We start from the raw sequence: 14,149 nt of genomic DNA, 5'->3' as shown, positions 1-14,149 counted from the left end.
CAAAACCAGGGACTTTCCTGGCAGTCCAGTGGGTAAGACTTCACCTTCCCACGCAGGGAGAATGGGTTTGATCCCTGGTCAGGGAGCTAAGATCCCGCATGCCCCGTGGCTGAAAAACCAAAACATAAAACCATAAAACAGAAGCAATGTGGTAACAAATTGAACAAAGACTTTTAAAATGGTCCACATTTAAAAAAAAAAAGGGGGGGGGGCACAAACCCTCAAGACCTAGAATGGTTCTAGCACCTTGCATGCCCTCCGAGCTGGGTCCCTCCCCCCATCATGGGGCTGGCCGGGCTGTAAAGGACTCCTCAGACAGAGTCCAAACCTAGAATATCTTCTACCAAAACCTCTCAGTTCAAAAAAGACCCCTGCGTGCCCCACTTTGGGAAGGAATCTGATGAACCATGCGCTGTGTGGTGGGAACAGCTGTGACCTTGGTGGGCACAGGCCGCCAGGCCGCTGTGTTGGAGAAGGGCAGCTTGTCCACACACTGCCTCACCTGAGTCTCACAAGGGTCTCTGCACTGAGGGCAGGGGGGCTCCCAACTTGCCTCAGTTGGACTCTCAGGTTGCAGCGTTCAGCAGAAGGGGAAGGAGGGGAGACCTGATGAAACAGAGAGGAAGACTCTGGGGTCCCCCAATTTTGCAGGCCCTGCATCCAAGCCCAAGGCTGTGACCCAGAGCAACGACCTGAGGCTCTAGGCTTGGCCCTCCTGCCGCCAAAATTCCATCCACATCTGCACTTGGCCAGAGTACATATATCAAGTGTATTGTTTTGCTCATTTGGCCGTGCCCCTTCAATAACATTTTATGAACATCTACTGTGTTGGCCAACAAGTTTGTCTGGGTGTTTCCAAACCCGAACGAACTTTTTGGCTAACTGAATATTTTGTATCGGCCAGTATGTTGTGACATGGAGATAAAGAGATGAACAAGCTCTATGTATAAAGACATGTCGTAAGACATTCTGAATTTTTCTCTCCCTCAAAACACTCATTTGGGTTGCTTTTCACTCACATCATCTTAAGTTGGTAGCTGGATGTTTTGTTTGTTTTGTTTAATCCCTAGATATGATCTCATTTCTTCTATTCCCAAATAAAAGTGGTAGGGTCTTTTTCACCCCTTGGCAAGTAGCTAGAAGCTATCTAGTGGCTTCTCCTGCCTGTTTGATGGAGGGAGGTCTCCCCTCTTCAGGCACTCAGATGTTGGGTATCCCAAGAGATGCCACTCCCAGGAGCCCCAGATCTCCAGGGCAAAGCCCTCTGTGAAAATACACGCTCCACCCCACAGCCCCCGATACCGTGTACCTCCAGGGGGAACTCCGTCTTTCGAGGTGCTTTAAACTTGTACATGAAGTCCAGCAGGTCTTCCTCTTCCTCATCAGAAAACGCCAATGGGTTTTGGACCTGGTGGGGCCCCCAGGCCTTCACACCACCCTCATTCACATCGCCCTCAACCACTGAATGGCCATTTACAATCTACGCAGGGGAGACAAAGTACAGCAAGGTGGGATCAGTGTAGAAAGGAGCGAAGAAGGGCAGGCCAAGGTTAGGCACACAGCACGGCAAACCAGGCCAGTTAGGAGAACTGAGGCCCCGACAGCTTCCTGGAACGTTGCAGGGGATCCAGGACCACTGCAACCGTGAGGCGCTTTGCACAGGAACAAGCGCAGGCTTCAGAATCTACTGACAAGCTATCGGGGGAGGTGGGGGTCCAGTTGGGGATACCTCTGTCTAAACAGATGGGTCACATCCTACAGCTTAGGGCTGTGGGGCCACACCAGAAGAACACCAGGGGGAAAGAATATCCTCTGGAAAGGATGGTGGCAGTCACTTCCGGAGGGGAATAACACAGTTTTCTGCATGATACATGCAAGCTGATGGGGCCTTGATTATACTTGCACATACAACTCCGAGCTGTCCTTAAGAGAGAGGATGTAAAATGCCAGGAAGCCTTCAGAAAGAACCTTAAGCAATGTAGATTTTTCATTTCAAAAGCCAAGTGCTAGAGAAGCAAAGGAGACTGGTGGAAGGAGAATCTAGCCGCACTCTTCCCCTCAGAAGCAGCAGCGAGATTCCTGTTTTGGTCTGCCGTGACTAATCCACGTGGAAAGCTCCAGAAGTTATTTGTGTCACTGTTGTTGTTGTTCTTCACTCAGCATGTCAGACTCTTGGCGACCCCATGGACGGCAGCACGCCAGGCTTTCCTGTCCTTCACCGTCTCCTGGAGTTTGCTCAAACTCACATCCATTGAGTCGGTGATGCCATCCAACCATCTCATCTTCTGTCACTGCCTTCTCCTCCCACCTTCAATCTTTCCCAGCATCAGGGTCTTTTCCAATGAATTGGCTCTTCGAATCGGGTGGCCAGAATATTGGAGCTTCAGCTTCACGTCACTGAGTCTGCAACATCGAATGTGGAGCATAGTCCATGTCATCTGGCCACGTGATCCTATCTCAGTCGAGATATAAAATACTTCCTGTCCCAGTCTGTCTGACACTCAGAGACGCATCTTTCTAGGCTTCGTATATTGTTTTTACCTAGAACCACAGAAGGCAGAGCCAGGGAGCCCTCTGATCACCTGATCTGACCGCCCGAGGCCTGCAGACAGAAACCAGAGCTGTTCTGGGACATGCTGCTACTTCTCCTAAAAACATGTTCAGCCACCAAATGTGTTCTCCCCATCAAAGGGGGTATGACAGCATCCAGTGTGGACTTCATAGAACTAACAGTGGGAGCCTAGTCTTGAGCCGCTTTCCCAGTCATTGCTGCTATACTCCCAATAAACAGCAGGGGGCAGCATGAGAGCACAGCTGTCTTAACCACAAATTTCAAAGCTGAATTGTAGACTGAGACCAGCTGCGACAGGATAGAGCCAAGCCTGAGATTGTTAACTCCCCTTTGCATTTTTTTTTGCTCCTGTGCATTCCCCAACCTGTTTCCTCTGGGTTTAGGCTCTCTCTGGTCCCTTCCCCCGCCCAAGTCAGCTGCATCGTTAAGATGGATGAACGTGAAAACTGGTCAGTCTGGCCCTCCTTAAATGCTCTGGTCTTCCCCAGCCTGTCAACTCACCCAAAAGGTCTTGGAATGTGTACCACATGGCTTGTGCCTCGAGCCCTAGTTCTCCTGTCCATCAGTTTCTGCCTCAGCTTCAAAGAAAGTGTCCTGAGCTACGGCTGATCCTCCTTGGTCCCTCTGAGCAGCTGACCCAGGACTGCGCCCACAGTGGCCACCCATCCACTAAAGGAGGTGGAGTCCTGACATCGTCTCAGAGGGCTCGCCTCTTGTCCCAAACAGAACTCAGCACTCATCACAAGGACATTCCTCTGAACACCTAACAGGAGAACAAAGAGGCAGGCCTGCCTAGGACTGAAAGACCAGGGCAGAAGCAGCCTGCCTAGGTCTGCCCCAGCACAAAATCTCCCATCTTGAAAGCAGACTAGGGTTTGAGTCTGTGCTTCTGCACTTGAGGCTCCCTCTACATTCAGGCCCACAGCATTCCCTCTACATATCACTCTGGGGTTCAGAAGGCAGCCCAGAGTCACCAAAAGATCCTCAGGCATGGAACTGTTCAACCTGCTCACCCATTCTGGACTCACTGGGACTGAGCACTGAACTCACACACTGTCAGAATAACAATAATAACAACAAGTGCAATCTCAAGAATGAAGCAAAAATGCTTTGAGTTAGTTCTCCACTGCATCCTTGAGCATGGGCTAAATGGTAGAAAAGAAGGGCCACTAGGAGTGATGGACCAAGGGAAGTCCAGAGATCCAGGCAGGAATGGAAAACAAGGTTTCAACTCAGCAGAGGTGGGGAGTGAAGGAACCACCTTCAGTGTGGGCAGCTCGGGAACCAGAAGTATCTTCTAATAGAAGACACAGAGAGAACCTGTTGAAAAGAGGAGAATCCTATTGGTCACTGTGTTCGTGGAGAATTTTTGCCAAGAATGTTGTTTGTAATATTCTGCTTGACTCTCAGGACCCGGGAGACGAAACACTGTAGACAAGCTGAGCCTCTGAGCCTCCAGATGTCTACTGTGTTGTGACAATGAATCTCTTATTTATTTTTGGCTGCGCTGGATCTTCGTTGCTGCACACAGGCTGCACATGGCTTTCTCTAGTTGCAGGGCACGGGCTTCTCATTTTGGTGGTCTCTCTTGTTGCAGAGCATGGGCTCTTGGGCATGCGGGCTTCAATAGTTGCAACACATGGGCTTGGTAGTTGCGGCTTCCAGACTCTAGAGCACAGACTCAGTAGTTGTGACATACAAGCTTACTGTCCCATGACATGTGGGATCTACCCAGACCAGGGAGCAAACCCGTGTCCTCTGCATTAGCAGGCATATCCTTAACCGCTGGACCACCAGGGAAGTTGGACAATGAACTGCTTAACTGCATCTCCCCCTTTGCGCTGGCTGCGAGGAAGCCCAGCATCTCAGACTGCCTGTGACTTTGGGACAAGCACCTATATTTTTCTTCTCGTTCTGACTCCATCTTACCTGCCTCCTCCCTTCCCCTCCAAGCTTCATTTTCTTATTTGGTTTGATCTATCATCTGTATTTCCACAAGCAGACTTAAATCCTTTAGGGAACAGGGAGGAGTATCAGTGAAGAAATAAACCCCACAGAACATGGTCCCATCTTTATGGGCACCCAGGTGAAAATAGTGGCTGAGCAGAAATGTGGTGCCTGACCTCCTCAGCGCTCCTTTTCCCGTACATCCAAACAGAATTTGTGATCCCACAGGTCCTCACCCAAAAGGGTGCTACTGTCCACGTCCTAATACTCTGATGGCTCCTGAAGACAACTTGTGTGAGGGGAGCGTCTCATGCAAGGTCATGGCCACAGCCACCTGCAAACCTCAGGGGATGGCAGCCAAGCCCTCAAGCCCACAGAGCTGACCACAGTGGCCAGGGCTGGGTGGTCTCCAGGAAAAGATATGGGTCACTCTTATTTTCCTCAGTGGGGGAATGAGTGTGTGGTCTTGGCTTACTTTCTGTGTTAGCAAACGTGCGTAGAGCAGGCTGGAAAGTGGCTGCACCTCTTCTCTCTGTGGGGAGTGCAAGGAGGGAAAAACTCCCAGCCCTTCAGGCTGAGCTGATCCATCTGCAGGAGCCCCAGGCCTCCCCACACCCCTCCCCCAGTGCAGCAAACACCCCGGGTTAGTGAACACTTCCACACAGCACACATTAGTGGGAGCCATTAATCAAAGTCAGCAAACACGTTTGAGGAGAGCACGCCCATCTGGACCACTTACATCCGAGTCCCCAACAGCCACCGAAGAGAAAGGAAAGAATATCCTGTTAAAGAAGGACCTTTGGGGAATGAAACTCACACACATGTGCGAGTGTTCGTGCACACGCACACATACACACATACTCACTCACTGCCCACGCTCCAAACCTCTGACAGCTCCTGCTACTGAGGAAAGAAACTACCCCAGGGCCCCACTCACGAAAAGATGCAATTCTCTCTCTCTTTTAATAGGATAAAAAGGGATGATTCTGCTTTTTAAAATAGGTCCCATCTACTTGATTTAAAAAGTTGGGGGGGGAACCCACGTCTATGACTCATTTCGAGCAGTGACAGAATTCAGTCTTCAGTTCTATATAACATCAAGGTAGGCAGAGAGAAAAGTGGGGATAAAGGGCAGTAGGGGTGGGAGACAGAGATAATAATAGAAGCACAGAAAAAGAGAGACAGATGTGCAGGAAACAACAGGAAATGGCTGACAGGCAGGAATGGAGCAGAAAGTTCTCTTGGGACCTGAGAGGCATGGATGGAAATCATCTCATCATTTCAGGGGACCAGGAGGGCCCCTCTGGCCAGAGCATCTGTGATCTGCAGCATCAGTGCCCCAGCCCCAGGTGTGAGACACACCTCCCCCTACACCATCTGCTGATGCTTCACAGCCAGCACCCTTCACAGGTCAAGCTGGAAGGGTCCCCGTAGCCTCGAGTTTAGTCCCTCACCCCATTTTACAGAGGAGGCGACTGAGGCCTGGAGAGTTGAGGAGCTTTCCCACCATCACAGAGGGAAACGGTGCAGATGACTCACTAGCTGTTTCCTTGCAAGCAGACCTCAGGGAGATGGGGTAGAACTCCAGGGCCCTGGATGTTCAGAAGGCTGAGAAAGGCAGGGCTGGGGCAGAGGCTCCTAGATCATGACTCTGAGCAGGTCCAGCCCAGCCTGAGGCCTCCACTGAGCCCCACCTGCAGCCCCATCCCCAACAATCCCCATCCCCACAGCTCCGTGGAAGGCCAGACTCTACTCAGTGCTCACCACCAGCTATAATTCTATTTTAACTTCTATTCTAACATCCTAGAAAGACAGGCTTTGATGATGAAATCACCAGGTGTCGTGGGGGTGGCGGGGGAGGGGGACTTCCCAGAGGGCAGCATGGAGCAGGCCCACTGGGCAAGAGTAGAGCAGAAGGCTTCTCTCTTCTCCCAGGTCCCAAGATGACAGGATCCCATAGGGAAAGGGTTTCTGAGTGGCTTAAGGTATTTACAAACTCCAAATTGTAGGGTGATTAGGTCGAAATAAACATAACTGCCTGAGGTCACTGGGATGGTTGTTTTCCACGAACTAGTGTGTGCAGCGGGCTTCCCAGGTGGCGCCAGCGGTAAAGAACCCACTAGCCAATGCAGGAGACGTAAGAGATGCGGGTTTGATCCCTGGGTTGGAAAGATCTCCTGGGAAAGGGCATGGCAACTCACTCCAGTATTCTTGCCTGGGAAATGTAATGGACAGAGGAGCCAATGGGCTATGGTCCATAGGATCACAAAAAGTTGGACACGACTGAAATGACTTAGCAGCAGCAGCGTCCAGCAGACCCGAGTATTATGTGCTAGTGCTGGACACAGCTGTGTGCAGCCCCTGGGTTTCTTTCATCCTTGTTGAGCATATGTACAGTCCTCTGTTCCTGCAGGATGATGGTCCCCACAGCCTCCTGCTAGGAATCTTTAGACCACCCATTCTCATTAGGCTCATGGCCTCTGAAACCCCCAGGTCTTCTACAGACCTTTAAAAATCCAAGAGCTGAAATGTTTAAGGCAGGGGTCCCTAACCCCTGGGATCTAATGCCTGATGATCTGAGGGGAAACTGATGTAATAATAATAGAAATACAGTGCGCAATAAACGTAACGTGCTTGAATCGTCTTGAAGGCATCCGCCCACAACCCCAGTCCATGGAAAAACTGTCTTCCACGAAACCAGGCCCTGGGGCCAGAAAGGTCGGGGACCACTGCTCTAAGGGACTCCCCTGGCAGTCCAGCGGTTAAGGCTCTGCATTTCCACTGCAGGGGGCACGGATTCAATCCCTGGTCAGGGAACTAAAATCCCCCATGCCATGTGGTGTGGCCAAAAAAAGAAGGAAAAAAGTCTTAAAACTGAGGAAATAAAGGGAAAAGAGGATTCTTCTTAGAACACAGCTCCATGTCTTCCTGCTCGCCACTTCTGTGGGAAGCATGAACCGCGTCTCGGTGGCGACAGGGCTGGGGGCACAGGCAACCATGGCACTAGGCTTGTCTCCCTCCTCCCCCACCCCCACACCAGCCAGCAGGCCAGGGCTGGCCCCTCTTGCCTTCTGAGCCAAAGGAAACTCCTTCAAGGGGTTGTAAGGGGCCTTGGGTTAGCCCAGCACCATCTCTGGTCCCTCACATGTTAAGATCAAGGAAAGAGCAGGAGCAGGTCAGAAGAAAGCAACACAGCCCAGACATCACCCTCACCCAGGGAGCATGGCAGCAGGGGCCCTGCCCAGGCCTGGGAGAGCCCAGTCCCATCTCCCTGAGGCCTTCTGGCCATCACGGCCAGCATCATCACCATCATCATTCTTCAAAAAGCCCTTTCACAGGTATTGTCATAGCAGCACAGTGAGGTGGGCAAGTGGGAAGCTTTACCTCTACTGGAAGGAAACCCAGGCTTTTGGGGGTTAGGTCATTTGCACATAGTCATACAGCTGGTGAGCGGCAAAGCAGGACCAGGGCTCCCTTGGCTGCACAAGGACTGAAACCCCCAGAACTGCAGGGCTCGTCACTTCCAGGGACCTGGGTAAGTGCCTGCACTCCTATCACCAAGAGCACAGGGAACTATGACTCTGTGATGGTTTTAAAGTCTCTCCATATTCCTTGTTACTCCTCCCTCCAAGAGGTGGAGATGAATTCCCCTCCTCTTGAGGATGGGCTGGACTTAATGACTCACTTCCAACAAACAGAACGAGGCAGAAGTGATGGTTTTGTGCTTTCCAAGACCAGGTCCTAAAAGGTGCTGTGGCTTCCCACCTGGCTTCTCTCCTATATCACTCACCCTGGGTGAAGCCAGCTACCATGTGGTAAGGATGCTCAAGCAGCCCCCAGAGAGGCACGTGGAATGGAGCTGAGGCCTCCAGCCAAGAGCCACAAGATGGCCATGTTCAGTCAAGCCTTCAGACAGCTGTGGCCCTGACTGACACCCAGACCATAACTCTTGAGAGTCCCTGAGCCAGAGACACCCAATTAAGCTGCTCCAAAACTCTAACCTGAATTCGCTGTAAGATAATACATGCTTGCTATTTTAAGGAGTTAACCTCCTCACCCCACCCCACCCCCTGACCCTGCAGCTGAAAGGGAGCCCCAAGGTCAGACACCAGCTCATGGTTAGAGCCTCCTTCCAAGGCAGGTCTCGCACGCTGCAGGGAGGCTGGCTGTGTACTCACCTTTCCGGGTCCTGCAGGTGGAGCAGCAGGTACACACTGCGGGGACGGGGGCATCATCAGTGATACCCCTCACCTGGACAGGGACCAGCCCCAGGCCAACAGGGAGGCCCAGGGAGGTGTGGGCGTCCCCATATGTTCACTATGGGGGTCCCAGGAATGTGGGTCTCTGTAGAGACACCAAGGTGGGCGAGGGGATCACTCTAGATTCCGCTTCCTCACAGGTGCTAGAAAATGCCCTTGTCTGGTGCACAGAGGCCAGTCCTTGTGACCTGCAGCCCAAGGGAAGGGAGGGGATGAAGTCCAAGTCTCTTCTGAGAAATAACTCCAACTGCCCCTTCTCTCTCTCTCTCCCACTTCATCATGGCCTGCAGAAAACCTGCTCACACTGACCTCCAAATCCCCAAAGGGCTCTGTGTCTGGCCATTTGGCCCCAGTGGCTAACTGGCTGCTACCTTACACACTCCACTGGTCTTGGTGTATATCTGGGCCTTGGTATACAGTGTGTATGTGTGTGTATGCATGCTCAGCTATGTCTGATTCTTTGTGACCCCATTGACTGTAGCCAGCCAGCTTCCTCTGTCTATGGGATTCTCCAGGCAAGGATACTGGGGCGGGTTGCCATTTCCTTCTCCAGGGGAATTTCCTAACCTAGGGATCAAACCCACATCTCCTGCATTGGCAGGGAGATTCTTTACTATTGAGCCACCTGGGAAGCCCTTGGTATACAGTAGGTGCTCACTAAATACAGGCTGTCTTCAAGTTCATGGAGGGCAAAGATCATTCTTTCAATTCCCTTTGTACCCTTCCCTGGGTTCAGTTCCAGACTTGCAATAAATGATGTCTGACAAAATACCTCCCAGGCCATTTATTCTGCAGGGTGGGCCACAGAAATTGCATGGTGTTATTTTATACCAATGGGCATGTATATTTTTATTTTACATAAATTATTACATAATCTCTTATTCCATTTTGTACATTGTTCACTAGGCCTCATGTTTTCAAACTATACCTAAATGTGCATTGAAACTGTTGCTTCCAACAGCTGCACACAACTCCCTGGGGTGTGCAGCCACCACCTCCTACCCAGCCTGTCTTCAACAGTGGCCTGCCGTCCAGGACTGGCAAATTATTAACACCTCAACTGCTCTCCTCACAACCCCAAGATGGAGGCCAAATAGGGATTCTGGTATCTCACCTTCAAAGGCAAAGGCTGAAGCGAACTGGGTTCCTTTCCTGGTCCAAGGACAAATCCTCTGATAGTGACCGCCCAGGGAATCACTCTCAGGAAGGTTCTGAGATTGAACATAGGCTCGGTGGGGACAAGAGTGGTGACTGCTTGGTGACGTCGGCCTCGCTGCGTTGCCATCTCTGCCCAGGCCCAGGGTCACTCAGTCAGGACAGAAGCCCAGACTTGGGGCCATTTCCCAGACCAAACCACTCGTGGTGTCCGAGGCCAGGGCCAGGAAGGGCACACCAGCTGGGCCTCCTTTGACGGACTTCCTCCTAGGCACCCTGACCCTCCCCTCCGGGGTTATGACAACTCCAGAGCCTCTGACCTGGGTGCTTCTGCCCTCGACCCAGGCCCTGGGCCATCTTTAACCTGCCTTTCTTTCTGAGCTGCCTTTTATTTTAGGCCCAGAGCAGCTAGGGTGAAGGCAAATCCATGGTCCCTGTCCTTCCTGCTAGGTCAGCACCCCACTTTCTGGCCCCGAAATCACAGGTGCCACGGCCAAGGGTGGGCAGTGAGGAGAGTGCATTTTGTTGCAGTACAGTAGGCTCTCTGGTTCTCCGTGAACTCCACTTGCTCAGTCTGCAGACCTGCAACCAGAGTGCTCTCCTGCTTTCTGGGGCATCACAGAGCATGGAGCGGAGCAGGGCCAGGAAGACAAATCAGCCCAAGTCCGTTTCCATCAAGTGCTGGCCTGGGAAAATGTTCAAAGCCCAGGGGATGCCCCCATCGCCTTCTCTTTTATAACTGAAGTACAGCTGACTTACAATATTTAGTTTCAGGTGTACAACATAGTGATTCAATATTTTTTATAGATCATACTCCATATAAAGATGTTATAAGTAACATTGGTAAGACTACCTTGGTGGTCTAGTGGATAAGACTCTGTGCGTCCCCTGCACAGGACACAGATTCAATCCTGGTCAGGGAACTAAGATCTCACATGCCATGTAGGGTGACCAAAAAGGAAAAGAAAAATCTCACATAAAACTGGCTATATTCCTGCATCCTTGTCACCTATGTTATGTTCAGCGGTTTGTAGCTCTTAATTCTCCTCACCCATTTTACCCTCCCCCAACCTTCTCCTCTCTGGCCACCACCAGTCTGTTCTCAGTATCTATGAGTCTGTTTTTATTTCGTTATATTCATTTGTTTCATTTTTTAGATTCCACATATAAGTAAATATACACAGTGTTTGTCTTTCTCTGACTTATTTCAATAAGCGTAATACCCTCCATCCGTGTTGCTGCAAATGGCAAAATTTCATTCCTTTTTATGACTGAGCAATATCCATCTCCTTTTAGATCCTACCAGACCTCTCTTTTTCCCAGTTTTGAAACTGCTGCAAATACTCCGCCAAGGGGAAGAGTAGGCAGGAGGCCTGGACTCTGGTCCTGTGTGGCCCTGGCACAGTATGTGCCCTCTCTGAGCCCACTTCCTCTGTTCAGTTTGCCTCTATAATGACAACATAGAAAGGGACTGCAGGCCACCCAGACTCACTTCCCAGCCAAAGCAGGAACTTTGTACGTGACTAACTCTGGTTTGGGCCCTTCCAATGTCAGGGATCTCACTACTTCACAAGGCAGCCCATTTCCATTTTAGACACTTTAATATTAAAGTGCTTTTCTAGGTAAGTTAGACAGCAACAAGAACAGTAATAGTAGCTACTACTTAGAGTGCCAGGCATGACCCTAAGCACCTTCACATGGCTAATTTCATTTGAATCCTCATGACAACTCTGCACATGGGGCTAGTCATTCTGTGCATTCAGATAAGGACTCTGTGGTGCAGAGAGGATAAAGCGCTTGCCCTGGCCACACAGCTGGTAAGCGGCTGCCCCCTCGGAACTCTACCCCGTTGGTTTTAGCTCTGTCCGCTGAGCCTCACAGAATCGGGACCCTTTATCAAATCAAAGCGACAGCTTTCATTTGAGGCTCAGTAGCTCAGAAACTGATCAAGGGTGGAGGCTCACATGCCTAGGAGCCCAGGAGGTCAGAGGCCAAAGATGCTCAAGGAAACCTGATGGCCAGTGGGTGAGTGGATAGAAGGCACTGACCCAGGAGTCGAGGCCATAGGAGAATGCCACCAGAAGGCACAAACCTGATGACAGCTACCTTCCCTGGGCCTTTGTCTCTTCGTTGATAAAATCAGAGGGTGAGATTGAGTGATCCCCAAGCTCCCTTCCTGCCTGGCCTTTAGGGATTCCACACTAAGTTCTCCTGGCTCAGGGACAGGGTTCCCCTACCCGAGGTGGATCTCACCCCCATGGCCAAGCCTCCATCTCCCCAACCCTAGTAGGGCTAAAACATCTCTCTTCCAACAGAAAAGCCACAATCTTCAATCCTAGGTAGAGGGGACATTCCCGAGAGGGGAGGAAACTGGTGGATGCCAGGCCTGGCTCTGAGCTGGTCTCCTTTTCCTGGCGGGGAGCACACGCTGTCATTCCCAGGGCAACCATGAAGCTCCTTTCCCATCCATGTCTTAGACCCTCAAGTTGGGTGGGCCTGGAAGGACCCTGTTCTCAGGACTCTAAGATGCCCCCTGCAGGCTGCATCTTACAGCACATGACCCAGGTCTAGGTGACCTGGACATCCCTCTTTATACATTTAAGGGCAGGTGAGCCACCTGGCACACGTCACAGCCAGAAATTGCCACAGTGGCCCTATATCCACCCCCAGGCTCAATGTCCCATCAAGTGAGAGGGCCGGGGGAGATTCAGAACCATGCCCTGCAGCCCACCCCCTCCCCATCTACCCTCTGCTGGCAGCAGCAGTGCTCAGCCCTGTAACCTCCCCTAGGAACAGTCTGGGGAACCAGAAGTGCTGGCCAGCTCCCTACCCCTCCAGTCCCCGACCCCAGCCTCCACAAACCAGAAACCCATTGATGGATCAGAAGTCGGTGGGTCCCAAATGTGGCTGCACCTTGACAGCACCATGTATCAGGGTCTTATCCTCAACATACTGAATCCCCTGGGGGTGGGCCCAGGACTCTACACATTTAATAATAAGGTCCCATGTCAATTCTGGCACAGGGACCCCTCTCAACCAGGGCAGACACAGAGGCAGAGGTGTGGTTTCATACAACCCTGGCCTCCACAGGAATTAGATCTCAGGGCTAGTGTGGCCTTGGCACGTGGTGGCCCAGGGTGAGGTTTATGGGGTGGGGGGGGGGGTGGGCACAAGAAGGGGACGAGATGGCAGAATGAGAGGATAGGAAACACCGTGTCAAGAAAAGGGACCACGGGAACCGTAGCCCTGGATGTGGGGGAGGAGACACTCAGGTGCTCATGACAGGTGAGCCCTCCTGGGAGCATGTGGATGGAGAGGAAAGAAAGAGAGAAAACTGCCTTAGCCAAGGACAGCTGGGCCAGTCGCCTCTAGGCTTGGTCTATGTACCACTATTCAACCACCTTCAACACCCTCCCAACCCAGATAATCAGATGGAGGAGGCAGGACCCTTGGTGTAGGGGACCTAACTCTGCCCCCATCAGAGTTCCCAAGGCCAGCTTCCCATCCTGGCCTGAGTGGCACTCAGTCCCTTGGCTGACCTGAATGGTCTGATGGGCATCTGTGTGAGCGGTGAGTCCTTGGGGAAAGAGTCCTAGGGTGGCCTGGGCCTCTCACTAGGAAAGCAAGGCCTAAGAGGTGGGAAAGAAGGGAAGTGAAGTGACACCTACCTGAGCTGCCAGCGCTCTCAGAAGCACTCCTGGACATCTTAGGCTGGCCGTGCTTGCCGCTGGCCCGCCCAGGGCCCGGTGGAGGGGGGCTTGAGGGAGCAGGGGCGCCGTCTCCCCTGATGGTGGAGAGATCCTGCATGCTGAAGCTCCGGAGTCGCTCCGATAAGGCACCTTGTCCCTGGACGCAACACAGAGGAACACCCATCAGAGGCCTGCCCCACAGGCCAGGGGCAGCCGTGCGGGACACACACAGGAGGCACACCCATCAGAGGCCTGCCCCACAGGCCAGGGGCAGCCGTGCGGGACACACACAGGAGGGACACCCATCAGAGGCCTGCCCCACAGGCCAGGGACAGCTGTAGGGGACTCTGACAGTCAGCACAGTAGAGACCAAGCCCCTGGAAGGACTCCGCACAGGGCAGCTGCCCAGCGTACTTGTGGGAAACACAGAGGGGGACCCGGCCCAGAATGTTCCAGGGCCTCTTACAGGCTCAGCCAGTTTCTCTGCCTCCTGACTCTCCTCTCCTTCAGATGCCCCCACAATAAAG

General features: G+C 52.1%; 1 protein-coding gene across 8 annotated transcripts in view; it reads right to left on the bottom strand.

The window, feature by feature from the left end:
• Positions 1–14,149, bottom strand: part of REEP1 (receptor accessory protein 1) — a 136,887-nt gene that overhangs the window by 4,186 nt on the left and 118,552 nt on the right. For 2 of the 8 annotated variants that reach the window (XM_059891517.1, XM_005212805.4), the window contains 4 exons: positions 13,602–13,779; positions 8,698–8,733; positions 1,310–1,461; positions 503–606 (listed from right to left, as the gene is read on the bottom strand). In XM_059891517.1, the coding sequence (XP_059747500.1) occupies positions 503–606; positions 1,310–1,461; positions 8,698–8,733; positions 13,602–13,779 (470 nt within the window). 8 annotated transcript variants of the gene reach the window in all.

This window comes from Bos taurus, chromosome 11 (genome assembly GCF_002263795.3).
Source record: "Bos taurus isolate L1 Dominette 01449 registration number 42190680 breed Hereford chromosome 11, ARS-UCD2.0, whole genome shotgun sequence".
Classification (NCBI taxonomy): Eukaryota; Metazoa; Chordata; class Mammalia; order Artiodactyla; family Bovidae; genus Bos; species Bos taurus.
This window is presented reverse-complemented; position numbering and strand designations above follow the sequence as displayed.